Genomic DNA, 20,873 nt, shown 5'->3' on the forward strand with positions numbered 1-20,873 from the left:
TCGCCGGGAGTACGAGGAACGAATCCTGCACTAAGGTCAGTCAGGCGGCGTCCTGGACTGAGATGTCTTTTGAAGATTCCAGACCCCCCCCTCTATAAAGACGAAAAGAAAAGGTTGCTGTCTTTGGCCGCTATTGCTTTTTATAAAAAGCTTTCGTCTGCGTTTAATAAAAACTAGACTAGAGCTAGTTCTATTCTGGACCTTATCTCATGTGTGGTAGTTTCAGATTTTAATATGTGTGCATCGAACGTATTGTATTATGCACAAATTTAAACCCAAAAATGACAAGAGTTTGCCCACACTACCGTTAATAAAAAAAATGTGTTTCTTTAATTTGCCTTTGATGCTACAATTTTTAATGACCAGTTTAGTTTGGAATTATTATTTACAAAATAATTCCCCATTTGTTTGTAAAATAATATCTACTTTCACTAACAAAGTTGTAATACGGACAACTCAAAAGGATGTGGTTATATTTTATGTATTGCACCTTGACTAAAGATAAACACAGGAATAAAAACATGTATTATATTTAAATAAAATAGTTACGAAATAATTTCGATAAAAAAGGTTTGAACTTGATAAGTAGGTTGAACCTGCTTATGTTTGCATATGTCAACTGGTAGTGTGTGCTCCCGACTATCGTTGTTTTGTCGTGTCAAGTGATATCGAACTGAATAATTCCAAATTCATGAATAATTTAAATACAGGTAGGTGATTCATTTTGAATAAGAAACTGGCTAACCTATATCGCAGAGTGTTTGGTATCAATCAGAGTTGTTTATTTTGATACAGCGTGTTGCATATTATTATCGTTTAATGATATCTCTTGATAATATAGTATATTATTTTCGACAGTGTGGCATTTATTTTCACGTTGATTGTTAACTATTCCTCGGACTCTGAAGAATTTTCGAATACATCCGTGGACATAAACAGTAAAGACATGATGAGTCAAACCGTATTGATAACTAATGAACAAGTTTATTATTCCAAGAACTTTCGTCGATACTGTCGGTACAAAATGCTCCTGTTTCGCCGTCGTGTCGTTGCAAAGTGGTAATCTTTTGAAATGCCCTTTGTGTTTTGATGGCAAAAGGGAATAAAATAAAAATAAAAACATTTATTGCCTTAATAATATTAACATTTCACACCTAAGATATTTCAAAAGTTAAGATATCATAGCCTTCTTTCTTGACGTCCCGCTGTTGCTTTGCCTACTGCTGATTTTCTTCCTCTCTGACCTTGAATTTTTTTGTCGTGGACTCTTTGGCTTCTTTTTCTGTAGGTACTTGTTTTTGGTCTTAAGGAGTCTTCTTGTGCCTTGGTAGAAGAAATACCCTTTGCCCTGTGCCCTTTGTCCTTTTCTCAGCCACCTCCCTCAGTGGTGTATACTGGAGCCATTCTTTGATGGTTGCATTTGTAATCCGTTCTTCCCATGTTTATCCATCGATGATCCTGTAACATGACGTCTCTGTTGCTTCAAGTTTCTTCTAGTTGGACTCCGAAATGGAGCTCCACACTGGGACAGCATACAGCATTACCGATCTAACGCAGGCCTGGTATAACTGGATCTTCTTGGCCTTCGTTAGTGGAGTGGACCTAAAAATATACGGAAGTATTAGTTTTTTAGCAGCGTTTGCTTTTACCTTGATGTGTTGAGTGTTTTTTAAAGTTGAGTTTCCTGTCGAGGGGGACTCCTAGGTAGTTAACTGAATCTTCTGATTGGATCCTGTTTCCTACTACTATTATTTCTACCTCTGGTGGACTCGTCTCTTGGGTAAACATGATGAATTGTGTCTTATCGGCTTTGATTTTGATTTTCCATTTTTCGGTGTATCCCGTGATTTTCCTAGGTGATTTTCTATGTTTTGGACTATTCTTCCGTCATCCTTTCCTGTTGCATATATCGCCGTATCAACTGCGTAGGGAGCTGTAAATGTTCTTGGATGTGTTGGTAAATCTGAAACAAAAATGTTGTATAAAATGTTCGAGAGAATACTGCCCTAAGCAGTCTCTTCTTGTATTTCTTGAATGTCTTTTGATCAGCTGAAACTTGAAATGTTCTATTAGTTAGATATGTGTCACATATATTAACTAAATAATGAGGCAATCTAGCTCTGTCCATCTTTTATATTAGTGCCTTCTTCCAGACCGTATTATATGCCTTCTGGATATCCAGGATGGCCATTCCTGTTTTCTGCCTTCTGTTGAATCTTATCTTCGTGTCGCTGAAGACTCTTGCTAGTTAGAGTTCGCAGTTTCTTCCTTTTCTGAATCCGAACTGGTACTTCTGAATGATTCTTCTTCTTTCTGCATGTTTTATTAGCCTTCCGTAGACGATTTTTTCCAGTACTTTTCCTAGTATTTCCAGTAGTGATATGAGCCTGTAGCTTTCCCGTCTTCTTTCGTCTTTTCTTGGTTTTAGTAGAGTGATGATCTTGGCGTGCTTCCAATTACTTAGAAAATGTGCTTTTTCCATGCAATATTTGAAGATATAGTACAGTTGTACTATTACCTTCTTTGGAAGTTCCTTGAGGACGTTTTCATCCTTTTGTATTCTGCGTTGACCTCCTCTATGGTTTTTGCATCCGACATGTTTTGGTTCTGTCTGTGTGTTGCTGCCATTCTTCTAGCGATTGCATCTACTTTTTCTTGGGTTTCGAAGTGTGTTCCCTCGTCGTTTATGATTTGAGGCATTTTTGTTTTCCTCTTTGTTTGGCTTTCAGAATTTTCCACACGTTTCCATCGTTTTCGTCAGCTTTCCTTATGTTGTTGTGCCATTTGTTTTATGAAAGACTTTTCTAGGAATCTCTTGGTGTTATTAGACAGTTTACTATGTTCATTTTGTTGTTGCGGGCCTCCGATTTCTTTGGCACTATCAAGGATATGAAAGATTTTCATTAATTGAGAGCTGTCGATCTGATCATGTAATCTTTTATCAATTATCCTGTGGTAGTGATCTGAGTTTTCTTTTAGATTGTTAATATTTATACCGGTTGTTGTTGGTTTTATGATCTCTGTCTATAGCCCAAAATCTATTCATGTGTTGAATATAGGCCTCTCCCATTTGTCTCCATTTGTCTCTGTCTTCTGTTTGTCTTTTCCACATTGGACCTGCGCTTTGCTCAATGTCAACTTTCCATCTCATTTGCGGTCGACCTCTTGACCTTTTTGCGGTATATGGTCTCCAGCGGCCAATTTCTTTATTCCATCTTCCATCCTGATATCTTTCGGTATGCCCAGCCCATTTCCATTTTAATTTCAATGCATGTTCGACAGCGTCTCTTGTTTTGGTTTTGCATCTTATCCACTCGTTCCTCTTTTTATCTCTCAACGATATTCCCAACATTTGTCTTTCCATAGCTGTTTGAGTTTTCTTTATTGTATCTAAGTTGCTCTTGGTACACGTCCACGTCTGGGCACGATATGTCAGAACAGGTAGGCATGCATTAAATACCTTCGTTCTTACTTTTAAAGGTATTTTTTGGTTTCTGATAGTATATGAGAGTTTTCCGAATGCAGCCCACCCCATTTTTATTCTTCTGGTTATTTCTTTAGTCTGGTTACTTTTGTCTGCTCTGATAGCTTGTCCTAAGTAAATATATTCTTGGACGTGTTCTATGTTTGTTCCACCTATGGTAATTACTGATCTGTCTTCTGTATTAGTCATTATTTTAGTTTTCTTTGGATTCATTTTTAGTCCTTTCTCAAGAGATGTTTTTTCTAGGTATGAAATCATTATTCGTAGTTGTTCCATAGTTGTTGCTATCAGGAGTACATCATCGGCGAATCTTAGATGATTTAAATATTTCCCGTTTATATAAATCCCTTTATTGTCCCAGTCTATAGATTTAAAAAGTCTTCCAACGCCAGAGTAAATAGTTTGGGTGAGATTGTATCCCCTTGTCTGACACCTCTACAAATTCTAATTAATGGAGTTTGCAAATCTCTGTCTAGCTGAATTCTCATAGTGGCGTTTTGATATATATTGTGGATTAACATTCTGTACCGTAAATCTATTCGGCAATTAACTACTGCTTCTACTGCCCATAATTCTATGCTGTCAAACGCTTTTTCATAGTCAACAAACGCTAGGTATATTGGAAGGTTGTATTCATTGGTCTTTTCTATCAATATTTTAAGGGTGTGAAGGTGGTCGGTTGTGCTGTACCCCTTTCTAAATCCTGCCTGTTCAACTGGTTGGTATACATCAAATTTGTTGTTTAGTCTAGTTGTGATCACCTTAGTGAAAGTTGTATAGATTTGTGACAAGAGAGATATTGGTCTATGGTTTTATGATAAATTTTAGTATTTCTAGTTTTAGATCTAGAACAATTTTTGCTCTGATCTATCTATGGTAGCTGCCTGTTTGAAATTTATTTATTATACTGACATCTTTTGTTATAGCAATTTTCATTTCTCTCACCGACTCAATACTTCCCCACGACCTGTTCCTTGTCGTTTCTCTTTCCCACTTTGGCATTAAAGTCACCAATTAAATACTTGAAGTGACTTTTACTGTTATTTAATGCTTGAGTTACTAATGTTAGTGTAGAGTTCCTCTATTTCTTCGTCAGTGTAAGTAATCTTTGGGGCGTGTATTTGTATCATTTGTATATTGTATCTCTTTGATAGTTAAAGTGTCTTTTTCTTCTTCACGTGCCATATCAGATTTATCCGACGTTGGCGATCACCATTGCGAAGGCTTCTAGATCTTCTGCCACAAGGAATAATTGTCTTGCTTTTGATATATGAGTCCATTCAGGAATGTTTTAACCAAGGAACCTGTTTTCTTCCTACACCTGTACGGCCCTATGTTTTGCTTTTAAGGATCAGTTGTAATATGCTATATCGATTTCCCCCCAGTATGTGTCCCATATAAGACATTTTCCACAGTCTTTAGCAATTCTCTATCTTTGTTGACCCTCCTCATTAGTTTTTTGCTGTCCAAGGTATCTTCAGCGTCCGTCTATGAATCCACATTTCCAATGCTTCAATTCTGTTCATACTGGATACTTTTAGTGTCCACATTTCTCCTCCATACAAAAGGACAGATCAAATATAGCACTTAACTATTCTTTGTTTTAGTTCTAAATTGAGATGATTATTGCAAAGAAATCTCTTCATTTGGTTCTAGTTTGTCCGTTATGACAGTTCCGAAATATGTAATTTTGTGGACTTTTTAAACTTGGACTTGATTTAATTAAATCATTACATCTGGATGTGGGGAGAGCCTACTGTACTTAAAACACTGTTAAAGTTAAGGTGTAGTAAGGTTAAACTAGATACTCTATCCGACATACTAGTTATTTCTACTACCCATCGTTTTCATTTCTTGTCAATTAGGAATCCAATACCGCCTGTTCTGCCCGTCGGTGTTACTCGGTAGTAGAATGTGTTTCCTGTCGCTAATTCCCTTCATCTTTCCGTCTTACTTCGTTGATTCCAATGACGTCCCATTTTATAATTTCAGTTTCTTTCTCCAGTTCTACATATCTTAATTGGTTCAATAGCGAGCGGCAATTAATATGGCACTATATAAAGCGTTGTTTGTTTTATTTGGGTAGCGGTTTAGACTCGGCAGATTCTTAGCACCCTCTGCCCTCCTGGGTTGATAGCGAAAGCTACCCAGTTCAAGGCCATATATCTTCTTCTTTAGGTGCCGTCTTCTTAGCGAAGGTTGGCGATGACCTCTGCAAAGTCTTCCCTATTTTGGGCTTTCCTTATTAAACTTTGAAAGTCTAATCCTGTCCAATCTTTGATGTTGCGCAGCCAGGTCATTTGTCGTCTACCCGGGCCGCGTCTGCCTTTTATTTTCCCTTCTATAAAAGCTGAAGGAAGTTATACCTGTCGTGTCTAAATATGTGTCCAAGATACGACGTTTTACGCTTCTTGACAATTTCTGTGAGTTCACGTTCTCTATTCATACGCCTTAAAATTTCTTCATTTCTAACGCGGTCGGTCCATGGATACACGGTAAGGCCATATATACTAAATTTTTATCACTTATTTTTTTCCATAATATTTGTTTTATCTGGTCATAATTGTATACATACTTTAAAATGCTTCATAATAAAATCAATTTTTTCAAACTTTTCAGAACCTTTAGAAATCAATAAAAATAAAAACAGATATTCTTAACTCATATAAATAGTTCAGCATTGATAAATATTTTGTCAAAAAAAGTTTACTGAAAAACTTGAAGTTTATTTTGTATATTAAATGGCATTCCATTAAATAGAGATCTCCTTAGTTCTATACCGCTAGTTTTTTTCTGCTCGAATTACAAATTTAACTCAAATCCTGAATAACCTGAAACTCAATGGTAGCCGTTTAAGATGTAAATGATGACGAATAAACAAAGTGGATTCTGTATGAAAAGAGCACAAAAGTGAACGGTGATCTTTGTAAAATCTGAATAACTAGCCATGAAAGAGTTGCGTTAATTTTATGGTAATTTATTACTATATACTCTGGTTTGCAGTTTTAAGTGCAGGTATATACACAGGTGATTTATATAAGGAACGGACTGAAACATTTACTAGATCTAGGAATGAATTTTACGTAATCTTAATAAAACAATAAAAACAGATGTGGCACTGCGGGAGTGACTGAGGAGGGGAAGGGTAGCTTTTTTATCGCCTACGCACGAAGCGATAGTTTTTAAATTATTTTATTTTATTAAATTAAAATTGCACTATTCCGAATACCTAGTTTGATGGACATGATTGTTAAAGTTTAATATTATCTTTTTTACGTATATGTATAAGGGCTTTGTAAAAGAATAATTTACGTACAGTTAAAAATTGACTTACGTTATATAACAGCTCGTTAGAATATCTCAAATTTGTCCCATAAATATTTCTAATTAACCACTTCTGAATAATGTTTATAGAATGCAAGTAATTATTCCGTATTCCACCCCATCCTCCTCTTAATCTAACTACTGAATTGTGTCAAAGTCTGTTTCGGCTTTTTGTTTTAAATTACTCCACGTATTTGCATCATAGAAAATAGCTGTGTAATCTACAAAGCGTATTATCTTACCTGTAATATTCAGTCTGAATAGATCATTGATGTAGATATTGAAGAGAATTGGTCCTAAAACTGTTCCTTGCGGGACTCCATATGATATAATTCTTCCCTTACTAATTTCTCCATTTATATAAACATGTTGTTGTCTGTTTAGAAGATAACTTTCTAGGATATTATATGCAAGCCCTCTAATACCATATTTTTTAAGTTTATATAGCAATATTTTATGTGAAACAGTCTCAAATGCCGTTGATAAATCTACAAATATACAAAGAGCTGGTTTTGCATTATAAAGAGATTTGGAGATGTTAGCTGTTAGAGCACAGATTGCATCTTCAGTGGATTGTCCTTCTTGAAACCCATACTATTCAGGCAGCATATTGAATTTATTTATAAAATTTGTAAGTCTTATCTTAATTAGTTTTTTAAATATTTTCCTATGTTTGAGGTTAGGGTGATAGGCCTATAATTTTGACAATATATTTCTTCGCCAGATTTGAATAGCGGTTTAATAGTTCCAGTTTTTAAAATATCTGGAAAAATGATTAAATTAAGACATGTATTTATTATATATGTTCTTCTTCTTCTTCTAATGGCGCTACAACCCTTTGCGAGTGTTGGCTTGCTTAACAATGTTCTTCCATTCTGCCCTGTCGGATACTTTCCTTCGCCACTGCCTGATGTTCATGGTTTTAAGATCCCTCTCTACGTCGTCTATCCATCTTTTACGGGCCCTTCCTCTTGTTATGTTTCCTTGAGGCTTCCATATCTGGACTACTTCTACAACTCGATTATCTGGCATTCTTTCTAGGTGACCAAGCCAGTTTAGTCTTTGTGACTTTACAAATCTAACAATATCTGTGCTCTGCATTAGTTCATCCAGCTCGTGGTTCATTTTAATTCTCCACGAACCATCGCTGCATTGGGTTGGTCCAAATATCTTCTTTGGTATTTTGCTCTCAAATATTCTCAGTTGATTTTCATCAGTGGTTGAGAGGGTCCACTAAGCTAAGATTGGACTCACGATTCAGTAACTTACTTTTCATTAAGTCTTTGTATACATAAAAGCACTTATTACTGCTAAGAATCCGTGCTTGTATTTCTTGACTGATGTTGTTGTCATTTATTATTGAGCCTAGGTAGAGAAAAGTGGACGCATATTTGTAGGTATGGTTGTCTACCTTCAGATTCTCATGTTGATTAGATTTTGTGCACTCCATATGTTTTGTTTTTGTTTCATTTACATATAGACCAAACATAGGAGCTTCTCCTTTCAATTCTATAACTTTTTCGCTTAATACCCTTTTGTTGCGGCTTATTATGGCAACATCATCCGCATATGCGTATATTTGCAGTGATCTTGTATTAATAAAGCCGTTTATATCCAGTTTTCTAACAACAGCTTCTAAAGTTAGATTAAAAAGTGTTGTTGATAAGGCGTCATCTTGTCTAACTCCATTTTCAATATCAAAGGCCTGCGTCATGTCTCCATCTATTCTCACAACAGCTTTGGAACCCTCCAGAGTCATTCGTATAAGTTTAACCAACTTATTGGGTATCCCCAACATAGATAGTTGCTTTAACATCTTTTGTCGATCTACTCCATTATTATATATGTTAAGGGTTTTAAAATCTGTTTTGTTATTTCTTTTAAAGCTTCAGATCTAATATTATCGTGTCCTGGTGACTTTTTATTTTTTAAAGATTTTGTTATTTCTTCAACCTCAGTTTCAATCGTTTGAAATACGTACATAGTATTATTTATTTCCAATATATTTTCTCGAAATTCAGTTGGCTCAGGAATAATTTCTGATATCGTCTTCCCAAATCGGTATAGTAGTTTACAAATATAACTAACCCTGGATTAAATAACAAATAATAATACACAGAGTATGCGTATTATACCTGTGTTGATCTTATGAACTGACGTGATGAACTGATAAAAAGAACTGATATTTGTCTCTATTCTGTTTAAGTTTTTGTACTATTCTTAATTAAACATAGGCAAAACTAAATAGTCAATAATTGATTTTGAAAACTAGAATTTTAAAGTAAATAGTTAATCTAATACTAACTAAATAAAAGTTGTTAGACACAAAGCAGGATGTAGGAAAACACTTCTTGCTGTTATATTCATTATAATTTATAATGAATATATTATAATATCTTTTATAATATTCATTATAATTTGAACTTTTTCATTTTGGAAATATGTTTATCTATTTTAATAATAATTTAAGAAAGTTGCTATTTACGTATTATTGAGAAAAACAACGCAAAGGTTATTCAGGTACATTACATTACTACGAAAAAAATATTAGTAAGAAAAATAAGAATGTAGTACATACTCTAAAAAAATGCTAAATTATGAAATAGAACTCTTCCTTTTTGGCAATTCATTCTATTTATTTAATCGTATTTTAGTATTTTCTCTTCTTTGAGATTTGTATACAAATCTGTATACAAATTTGTATACATATTAGCGACCGGTTTATATTGTAATTTACAATGACTTCGAGTTCAAAAAACTATTGCAGTGTTCCTCAATGTTCATCCTATTATAATTCACAAACAAACTTCCATACACAAAAGTTTGGCAATGCATTTTCTAATTGGCAAACCTATAACCAAGTACATGACGGTGTGCAGTTTACACTCTACTGAGAACAATTACTTTCCAAGTAAGTGTTGATTAAAATATTATTTACATTTTAATATATTTATATTTAATTTACTTTATAGTAACACCTGAAACTAAATTGAGAAGACTGAAGAAAGATGCTGTTCCATCAGCTAAATTGTCCCAAAGGTCTCAAGAAGTTATTGGTAAAAAACGTAAGGCGTAATTTACAAAATATAACGTGGCCAGCTCCAAAAATTGCCTCATCCTCAACTAAAGATCTCTGTCGACCTTGCAACCACAAAAATAATTGAGACAATGTAAATTTTACTTTTCGTGTTTCAGACATACTGTAAAAAAACAAACATTTAATTTTATTTTTATTCAGGTTTAGGAGTCAATTGCCGTATGTATAAACTCGAATCACAAACAAATATACTTTGAAGAACGTACTCCAACTTTTACTTTGGCAAAACACACGTGTAAATGATTTATATTAAACATTTTATAGCTTCGAGATCAAATGACAAAATTATTTGTTTTCCCGAAGTTATCGTCCATCTTTGAAATCTTGAGCGCCCCCTGTCGGAATTGGCTATCGCGAATAGTTAACTAAATCTCATTAAAAATTTAACTAAATTTTTATATTTGATTTTTGTTCGCAAAAGAAAAAAATTGCAGCAAATTATATGAACAAACGTTTTGACTAATAGTATTGTTAGGAAATATTTTGTAATGTAAAATAATTACAAGATTTTAACGTAATTAACTGAAATTATCTTACACCAATAACAAATCTTTAGAACAAAAGCATTATTGCGATTATATTGTGACATTCTTTGATTGCGAAAATAAGTATTCTACTCAGTTAGTGACACCGTTACGTAATTACTCGTAGATGCAATCTACTTCCGAAAAATCTATTATTTGTTGAATGCTGATTTTAAAGATAATTAAATAATAGATTTTACCTTCACTGTTTTATTTGCTCGAGCAGATAAAAGAGAAATTTTGATGAGACATTCCTTGATATTTATTCTGAGAAATCCTGAAATATAATGGGACATATGGTTTAGTTCAGGTGGTTGTTCAAAGGTAAACTTGTTAAACTGTTTGTTCCGGCTGTTAGGCCGTTGTCTTCTGAGATTAGTTCTCGACGTTTCGCCAACACTAGGGGTTGGCATCTTCTGGAGATGTTACTGCTTCGCTTGTAACCTGAAAATGACATTTTCAGGTCATTTTCAGGTTACAAGCGAAGCAGTAACATATTTTCCAAACAATCCTTCTTTTTTAAATATTTAAAATATATCCCATTTTTAGCGCAGAAGCAAAGGCTATTGTTGGTCCAAAAATATTCTAATTGGACTGTAGACGACTAGAGAAAAGTCCTATTTACAATGAAACTCATTTTATAGTTCAGGGACAGCGGTCATATACCACCTCATATTGATCAAACCGTAAAATATCCAGTCAAATAATGTTTTGGGGATGTTTTTTGTACATTGATGTTGGATCTTTGGTACCAATCGAAGGCATGATGAACAGCCAAAAATACAAATCCATGTTGGAACAGCGTTTCGACATTGAACTCAAAAAATGTCAGCCACAAGGAGGAGTGATTCTTCAACAGGACTCTACTCCCTGTTACAAGTCAAGGCAAAGGATGGAATTTTTCAAAAATAAGAAGAACAATGTTTTAGATTGGCCAGGTAATTCGCCAGAACTCAACCCTATTGAAAATTTGTGGGCAATTTGCAAAGCTATGTACTACAAAAATAAAAATGATAGAAGCAGTCATTCAGGTTTGGTTTCGAGAAACCAAAGGATATTTGGGAACTGTCAGAAACTCGTAGAATCCTAAAATAATACATAATAGTTCCTATTAAATGTACCTTTATAGTTTTGTCAATATATATATATATATATATATATATATATATATATATATATATATATATATAAACTTTTTTATTTCCTGGGTTTGTCGGTCTGGTGTAAATACACTTTTGCCTAAACGTTTCTGCAAATTTGCCATTTTCAATAAGCACTTTTATTTTATTTTATAAGCATTACATTTTACAATTAAATTTGATGTTTACACTTTTTTAAAAAGTTTAACATGGATTAAAAAATTGGTATCTGATATTATTGACAGTTGACATCTGGCAGGTATCTTAGAATAGGAGTGGTTCAGGGTCGCCCTTTAAATATCTACCGTAGTGCATTTAAAAAACAACTCAACTTATTAAATTATGATACAATATTGGAAAGATCTTTGATGTCAGTCTTAGTATTGGTGGAATTTGGATCTTTTTTTACGTGACTCATCTCCAATATGCATCTTTTGTTGTAATTTTGTTCTTTTTCCAAAATCTGTACATTTTCAAAATCAAAAGAATGGCTATTTTCTAGAGAATGTTTGGCTAGGGCTGTTGTGTTTAATGCATTGGTTTGTACACTATGTTTGTGTGCAACAATTCTTCTATGTAGGTATTGGTGTGTTTGTCCAATATATGTTGAATTACAGTCTTTACAATTTATTTTATAAATAACTTTTGATTGATGGTCTTTATTAACTTTAGGTTTAAATTTTGAAAAATATTTTCCAGATGTTTTTGATGATTTGTGTCCAACATTAATATTATATTTTGCAAAAATTTTTGACATTTGTTTAGAAAATCCATTAATGTATGACATGTATCCATTAGAGATGACTGTTGGTTCTAATATTTCCATTACTAAGTTTGCCATTGGTGCTGAAATAGGCGAACCCATGGCCACTCCAGAAATCTGAGAATAGTATTCATTTTCATGTTGGAAGAATGTTGAATTGAGGCAGAATTTTACACCCTCTAGGTATTCTTCAAGAGGAAGAGAAGTATGTGTTTGGATGTCATTTTATCTAGTCTTGATATTGTTTAAAGCTGTTTCAATTGGGATCATCATCATCATCCAGCCCCATTTTCACATCCATTGTTGAATATAGGCCTCCTCCAAACGTCTCCAGTTCTCTCTATCTCTATCTTTAATTGGGATGTTAGTGTATAATGATTTTACGTCGAAAGATATAAGTTTGTGATTAATTGGTTTTGAAATAAAATTGTGAAAATCCCATGAATCCTGTATATGATGGTTGCTTTTACCAATTGCATTTCCCAAAATGTTTGCAAAATGTTTGGAGAGGTTGTATGTTGGACTTCCAATATTACTAATAATTCGGCGAAGAGGAATGTTGTTCTTATGTACTTTTGGAAGTCCATAAATATATGAAGATGTGCCATTGTGAGATATTAATTTATTTTTTAAGTTTAAGTATATGTATTTCTTTTTTTCCATAGCTAATGTTAAAGTGTTGCTATAACAACTGTTTTGAGTAGATAAAGTATCACTTTAACCGCAAGGGTAGATAAAGTGACACTTTAACAGCAAGAGTAGATAAAATATTTTAACTTTTTTTTATTCAATAAAATTTACAAATTCAAACACATTAAGGATTAAAAACAACTGAAATTTTACAATTAACATTATTAGAAATATCTATTTTTGGAGCATCACAACTTGTACTCGTTTGCTTAAACACTTAAACGCAACAATATTCTCCGCAAAAACCAAAACGTAACATTTGTTTGACATTTGAGCAACGGAGCAACACAATTACGATTTTTGTGCTAAAAATTACAATTTTCTTTGAAATTCTATTTTTCACCTGAACTTGAAGTCTTGCTATAGAAAAAAATGTTATATTGCACACGACGATAAAATCGCATTATCTTCTGGAGCATAATTAGCGTCTCGACTGACGTCTCGACGCTAAAAAACGCTCTCGAAGATAAAGTACAATTTTATCGTCTTCTACAATAAATAACTAATTATACCATTTGTTAATGAGAGAATTTAAACAAGTTTGGATTTTATTTGTAAGATTTATTTTTTCTTTTTTGTATACTGATTTATCATTTAATAGTAATTTAAGTTTGTCTAAATATTCAGATTTTAACATTATTACTGTTTTGTTACATTTATCTGCTGTTAAAATTAGTAAGTTTGTATTTTGTTCTAGGAAAGCTTTAGATTGTTTTAAATAATAATTATATTGACTTTTCTGGTGACCTGCATATTTTTCTATCTTTTGAGTATAATTTGTGATTATATTGACTGCTTTGCTTCATTTATATTTGAGTTATTAAAGTATGTTAGACCATTTTCTATGCCAGAAATAATATTAAATGTAGGAAATTTTTGTAAAGGTAAAGAAAAGTTAGGACCTAAACTTAAAAAGTATTCTACATTTTCAATATACACACAACGCAAAAGTCTAAGGATATTTTAATAATTTGACAATACCAATGACAGAAATTTCATGGCCATATAAATTTGCTTGTACTATAATTGTTGATACAGACAGTCACTTCTTATCAAAAAAAAAAAATTGTAAAACTGATAGCAATACGTATTTTAGAATGTTTTTTATAAGGGACAAAAAAATCGACATTGTTTATTTTTAATTTTAGTCACTTTATACAATTCTTGCTTAATAGGTGAGTTAAAGATATTGTCTTTTTACCATGCAACGATAACATTTAACGTTGGACGAGATGAATAGAGCCGTGGGCCTCCTTCAAGCTGGTATGCGACAAACTCAAGTTGCTGACCAGCTGGGTGTCTCCCAAAGCGTCTTAAGTCGTTTGTGGCGTCAGTTTAGAGACATTGGGAGTCCAGCCGAGCAACATCCAGGACGTGGTCGCTCTACAACCGTCGCTCAAGCCCGATATTTAATTTTAAATGCCAGAAGGCAGCCAACAATCACAGCACCCGAGCTGGTTAATGAATTACAGCCTGCACATAATGTAACAATTAGCAGCAGTACTGTAAGGAATCGTCTCTATGAAGCCAATCTTCGTACTCGGCGACCACTGAGATGTCCACCTCTATCTAGAGGCAATCGCGCTGCAAGATTACTCTGGTGTCAAGAGTTTCAGAATTGGACTGACAATGACTGGGTCATAGTTTTGTTTAGAGACTAGTCTAGATATGGATTTCATCCAGATTCCCGTCGGACAAGAGTTTGGAGACGACCCGGAAATGGAAAACGATTACGACATCTTCAAGAAGTGTATGCATATAGAGGTGGTACATTAATGGTTTGGGGCGGAATCATGATTGATCAGGCTTTCTCACAAGTCAGAAATATTTGGACACTATTCTTGAACCTGTTGTGCGCCCGTTTGCTGCTGCTGTTGGAGAAAATTTTTATTTTATGCATGAAAACGCTCGACCACATGTTGCGCATATTGTAACAAACTGGTTGGATAACGTGGGTATTGATGTATTGCCGTGGCCAGCACAATCACCGGACTTGAATCCCATTGAGCATGTATGAGACATGCTCCAACGAAAAATTACTCCACATATGGGCAATATCTACAATGAGTTTCAATGAAAAGAGCTTCTGAGAGAAAAATGGACACAACTACCTCAAGCAGACATTAACAATGTGATTCGGAGCATGAACAGTAGATGTAGAACTGTGATAAACCAACGTGGTGGCCATACTTTATTTTAAGTTTATATTTCGTATTTTTGACATTTTATGGTGGTATGTGAAACATGGGTGATTTGCAATATATTTTTTTTGCTCCAATTTTCTTTTTTTTTTTTTGCAATTTATGGTTCTTGACATATTAAACAATAATTTAAACTACAAATTTTGTATTACTTTTTTTAAATTGATTAGAGATCAATTTAAAAAAAGTAAAGTTTAATTTGAGAGATCAACAAAATACGTCTATTTATAAAAATATCCCTAGACTTTTGCGTTGTGTGTATATTCCCTACCATAGTTTGTAGAGAAGAATATCATTTTTATCATTAATCTATAGCGTAAAAATAAATTGTATCTTGTATCTATGTTTTGATAGATATATTCTGCTTTATACCATGACTTAATAAAAACTTATGAACCTATTCGAGAAACTGAACAAATAAGGTATTTCACAGCTTTCCATTCGTCGGCGATTTCACCAACTGCTTTATCAATGCCAATGGCAAAAGTTTCTACACCTTTTACTTTTGATTTCTCCGTATGATTGATCATGATCAACAACCAAACGTTGGCTATTTCTCGACTTTCACAACACCCGAAGTTCAAAAACCGATGGTTTGACGGTCAACGAAATTATCTTAGTCACTCGATTTTACTTTCTTTTGTGCTAGTTTTATTTTTTATACTAAATTAAGTCGTTTCTAATTTATTTCCATATTAATTATGATTTCTATGTGATAAATTTATGTAAATAGCGCAGACCGAAACTTATATTTTTGCAGAAATTTCGAATTAACGACTCTTTCAAAATTTAATACACACTAATCGTAGTTTATGTTGGAAGACAAATCCGGTTGTTGCGAAACCGCTGCGGTTAAAATATTTAGATATTTTACAGTATAATTCAAATGTAGGTTTTGAATATTATTTTCATGGGAGCATACCAGATTTAAAATACTAAGTATAAATAGTTGATATATCCAACTGATACTCGTACCAAATGAACATTTATTTAATATACAAAATAAACAAAGTAATAGCTCAGCCTTTGGGTAAAAATATGCGCAATAGTTAGTTCATTTTTGAAACCTAATCGTGTTATAAAGGGCGATGTCAGGAATCAATATAAAGGTCGATGTCAGGCAACAGCAATTTTCTTGTTATTATTTATTTATGGAACTTTAACCCTTTAAGGCGCAGATCTTTTTTTACGTCGTTAAAAGCTTATATTCAGTAAAACAATACAAAACAACTATAAATAATGTATCCTCTTGGTATTATGTTTTTTACTTTGTCGAACTGGACCTGGTTGATTTTTCAACCAAAGAACTATTGCGGTCCCAACGACTTTGAAAATTTCACTGGTTGAAAAATCAACCGCTTGTTCAATTTGTTAAGGAAATTGTGTTACTAAATACAAAACGACTTTAGACAACGTTTTATTCAAAAGACAATGATTGTAAGAGACAATTATTATAAATGGAAAGGTGTAAAACATTTCAAACAAGGGGCAACATTACATTTTTTGCATATCATGTGAGATCGCTTTCGCTTCATCTCTGTGATACAGAAAGCACATTTCCGAGAGGTACCTTTTACAGGTAAATGTTCACCAATCATCGAACTTCTAACCACAGGATCGGTAGATACCTTTTGTCCTTTAATCTTGTTTATTTTACGAAATGTTGTTGCTACAGGACTCCTTTCTACTCGAAAAATTATGAATGAACTCATTAGCAAAAAAGCTGCGGTATGCCAAATGTGACATAGGCTTGCGTGAATTTCTTTTCATTTCAAGATTATACAATATATAAGTGTTTACTATTGTAGCATTTAGGAGTAGTACAATAGTTTCATCTACCATTTTCTGGATTTCCAAGAGAGCGTAGCAAGAAAGCATCTGATCGAATCTGTCGACGCCCGCCATAAACCGATTGTAATCACAAACTGCTTTTGGGCATTCAATTTACCACCATCTTCTGAGTCTATGGCTTGATCATCAGTTATACCATCAATCCATCTGTAGATTTGATTGGGATCTAGCTCTTGTAGCTTGTCAATCCTGAGTCAGGACATTCTAAAACAGAAACTTCATTTACTATAACAACAAATTTAATGTTGCTGTTATTACCAATGCTTTATAATTATTATTTTGTTATAATAATTGCTATCATTATTATACAGATAAAATAAACAATTGCCAGTTTCAAATCAACTAACATGTCAGTATGAACTGGATATAACATGATATAACACCTCAGCCGAAACTTTATATACTAATTTAGGATTTTATTTCATACATATAATGTTTAGTTAATGAAAATAAGATTTAAGAATTTTGCTAACACTATTAATTGTAAAATTAAAGCAGAAATAAAAGCAGTCGTAACCTAAAAAATTTGCCGTCTAACAATATTTTACTGTTTTTATCACTAATAAGCTGCATTCCGTTTGCTTTACATAATGTGGCAACGTTCTGTATAAACAAATATGATATAAAATAATTAAAACTTACCTAAATAACGGTTTTTTCATAAAAATCGAGCAATTGAAACAACAAAACAGAACACATGTAAGACAGCTAGTAGACTAAAGGCGCACCGGTTGAATTATAAACCACTTGTAACTGTAGATCGCGCGCATTTGCATTTACCTATACTGGCTCATCGAAAGATCGTTTCTTAGACAGAATCCTAATGACTGGCTTATTCACAAACCTCTGCGACATTAAGAAGTCTGTGATTTATAACCGGTTGATATATCGACCAGAAATCGTTAAAGGGTTAAAGGGGTAAAATATTCAATTTTGGATTCAAATTATTGCGAAGCCTTATGTACATTGGATAAGATTTAATTTAAGGTTTTACAAGTTTAATTTCGATCAACTGTTATTGCATAATTAGCACTCAAGGGCATAGGAGGATTGGGGACTAGTTTGTTCCGGCGGTCATATTTTAATACCCTACAGAAAAAGGTCACATGTAAATTCGCTCCAGCCATATATTTCTTAAGTGATGGATTCGACCGTTACTTGATAGAAATTCATTTTATACAACAATAAAACACTGAAAACTTTGTTTTCAAAACTTCCACAAAATTTATTATAAATTCTTATCACTACAGCTGTTTCGGCAGCATGCCTTTCTTAAGTGATCTATTTTTTGATATGTAGTTACACTTTATAATCTTTAACTGAATAGGTTGAGGAGGGGAGAACTGTTTGTCTCAAGTTGGTCATTCCGAATTATGTCTGTATTTTTTAGTTTGTTGATTTCCAGAAACTGGAAAGCACTTACAGACAATGTCAGAACAACGACATAAAAATTATTATTGGTGATTTTAACACTAAAGTCGGCCAAGAGACTATTTACCGACCCACGATCTGCGAGCATAGTCTTCATGCTGTCAGCAACCAAAATGGTTTACGCCTGATTGAACTCGCAGCATCATTGGGAATGGTGGTAGTACATGAAGTACATGTTTTCCTCACAAAAATATCCACAACACAAAGCCACATGGCAATCACCAGACGGTCAAACAAAACCAAATTGACCATGTACTAATTGATAGTCGACATTTCTCGGACGTACTAGATGTAAGAGCATGTAGAAGTGCTAATATAGACTCTGACCACTATCTTGTAAGAACAAAACTCAGGGTCGTATATAAAACGCTAAGAAGGACCAGAGCACAAAATCTACGAAATATAATACTGATGTGCTAAAATCTAAAGACGCTAGGGATAACTACAGGAACATTTTAAATGAAGAGCTGACAAGAATCGACGAAAATTTAAGTAAAGAAGAACACTGGACCAAATGCAAGGAAGCTATCCATATAGCGGCTAAAGGCGTTTTAAAACCTAACCAGGCTAAAATAAACGAAGATTGGTTTGACGAAGAATGTAGATCCATTAACCAACAGAAAAATGAAGCATATAAGAGACTTCAGCAGCGCAGAATGAGAACAAACCTGGAAGACTATGAAAATCTTAGACGAGAAGAAAAAAGGACGTTTAGAAGGAAAAAGAAAGAGCTATACGAAAACGCTCTAAACGAGATTGTTAACCACCACAATAGAAAATACTCGAGAAAATTCTACCAGAAGATAAACAGCTGCAGAAAAGAATTCAAACCCAGAATTATAGCAGCATGTAAAGACAGAGATGGTTCCATAATTAGTGACAAAGAACAGATCCTAAACAGATGGGCGAATCATTTTGAAGAACTGCTTAGCGACAGTCGTGAAGAAGACCAAATAGAAATTACTTTGCCTGAAATGGATGAAAACGCTCAATAGCCGCCCCCCACCGAAGAAGAAATTAGAGAAGCCATTTCAAAACTGAAAAATAACAAAGCCCCTGGTTTGGACAATCTTCCTGCTGAACTCTTTAAAAATGGTGGTGACACCCCTTTTAAACACATGCATAAATTAGTAACCGAAATCTGGCAACGGAAGGAAACGCCCTCAGACTGGAAATTAGGTGTAATGTACCCTCTTCAGAAAAAGGGAGATATGATGGTGTATGATAATTATAGAGGCATCACCTTACTTAACGTGGCATATAAAGTATTGTCCAACGTATTGTACAGAAGATTGATCCCCTACGCTGAACAAATAGTTGGGAACTACCAGTGCGGTTTCCGACCCCATAAATCAACAAAGGATCAAATCTTCATAGTCAGGCAGATTCTTGAGAAAACGCTTGAGTTCAGAGTCGACACCCACCACATATTCGTGGATTTCGAAGCCGCATACGACTCAGTCAACAGACAAAAACTTCTACAGGCTATGGTGGAATTTCAAATACCGCTTCATCTTGTTCAACTAACGAAACTTACACTCACAGGCGTAGAGAGTGTAGTCACGACTTTTCAAGACCATTCATTCTATTGTAAAAATGGACTGAGACAGGAAGATGGACTGTCGTGTCTCTTATTTAACCTTTCACTAGAAAAAGTAATTCGAGAGTGCCATATTAATACGAATGCCACCATCTTTAATAAATCTGTACAAGTGGTCGGATATGCAAATGACATAGACATTATTGCTAGGTCCACAGAATCTCTGATCGAAGCATTTCGATCACTAAGGGCGTCTGCACTGAGAATAGGATTAAAACTAAACGCACAGAAAACCAAGTATATGTATTGTACTAGATCAGGCAACCAGATACCTAGACTATTAATTGATGATCTGGAACTGGAAGGTACGGACACCTTCTTCTACCTGTGCTCGCTGCTGACCAAAGACAACAATGTCAGCGAAGTAATTAAAAGAAGAATAGTGCTTGCCAATAAGTGCTGCTATGGCTTGAGGAAACAGATGGCCCCAAAACTACCAAGGAAAATTAAAGTTACCATATATAAAACACTATTAAGGCCAGTGTTAACATACGGGTCAGAAACGTGGTCACTTACACAGAACGAACAAAAATTGCTTAAACGTTTCGAGAGAAAAATTCTAAGGAAAATAATATGGAGGAGTCCAAGAACAGGGTTTGTGGCGTAGGCGCTACAACATTGAGTTATACAGAAGTTTTGGGGAACCTGACGTTCTAAAATGTATTAAATTAGCACGCCTTCGATGGATAGGACATGTAATTAGGCGAGAGGAAGATGCAACGATCAGAAAAATTTTCGACCGAAGAGAACCAGTGGAAAGACGAGCCAG

At 34.1% G+C, this 20,873-nt stretch overlaps 1 protein-coding gene across 6 annotated transcripts in view; it reads left to right on the forward strand.

Moving 5' to 3' along the window:
* Positions 1-630: 630 nt before the first annotated feature.
* Positions 631-20,873, forward strand: part of twin (CCR4-NOT transcription complex subunit 6-like twin) — a 479,580-nt gene continuing 459,337 nt past the window's right edge. For 3 of the 6 annotated variants that reach the window (XR_011951357.1, XR_011951356.1, XM_072536822.1), the window contains exon 1: positions 631-710. Coding sequence is in view for 4 of the 6 variants with exons in the window: in XM_072536822.1 (XP_072392923.1) it covers positions 692-710 (19 nt within the window). In the remaining 2 variants the exon portion in view is untranslated. The remainder of the gene's footprint in view (positions 711-20,873) is intronic. The other 3 variants (XM_072536819.1, XM_072536823.1, XM_072536820.1) reach the window with 2 other exon arrangements.

Source organism: Diabrotica undecimpunctata, chromosome 7 (genome assembly GCF_040954645.1).
Source record: "Diabrotica undecimpunctata isolate CICGRU chromosome 7, icDiaUnde3, whole genome shotgun sequence".
Lineage (NCBI taxonomy): Eukaryota > Metazoa > Arthropoda > Insecta > Coleoptera > Chrysomelidae > Diabrotica > Diabrotica undecimpunctata.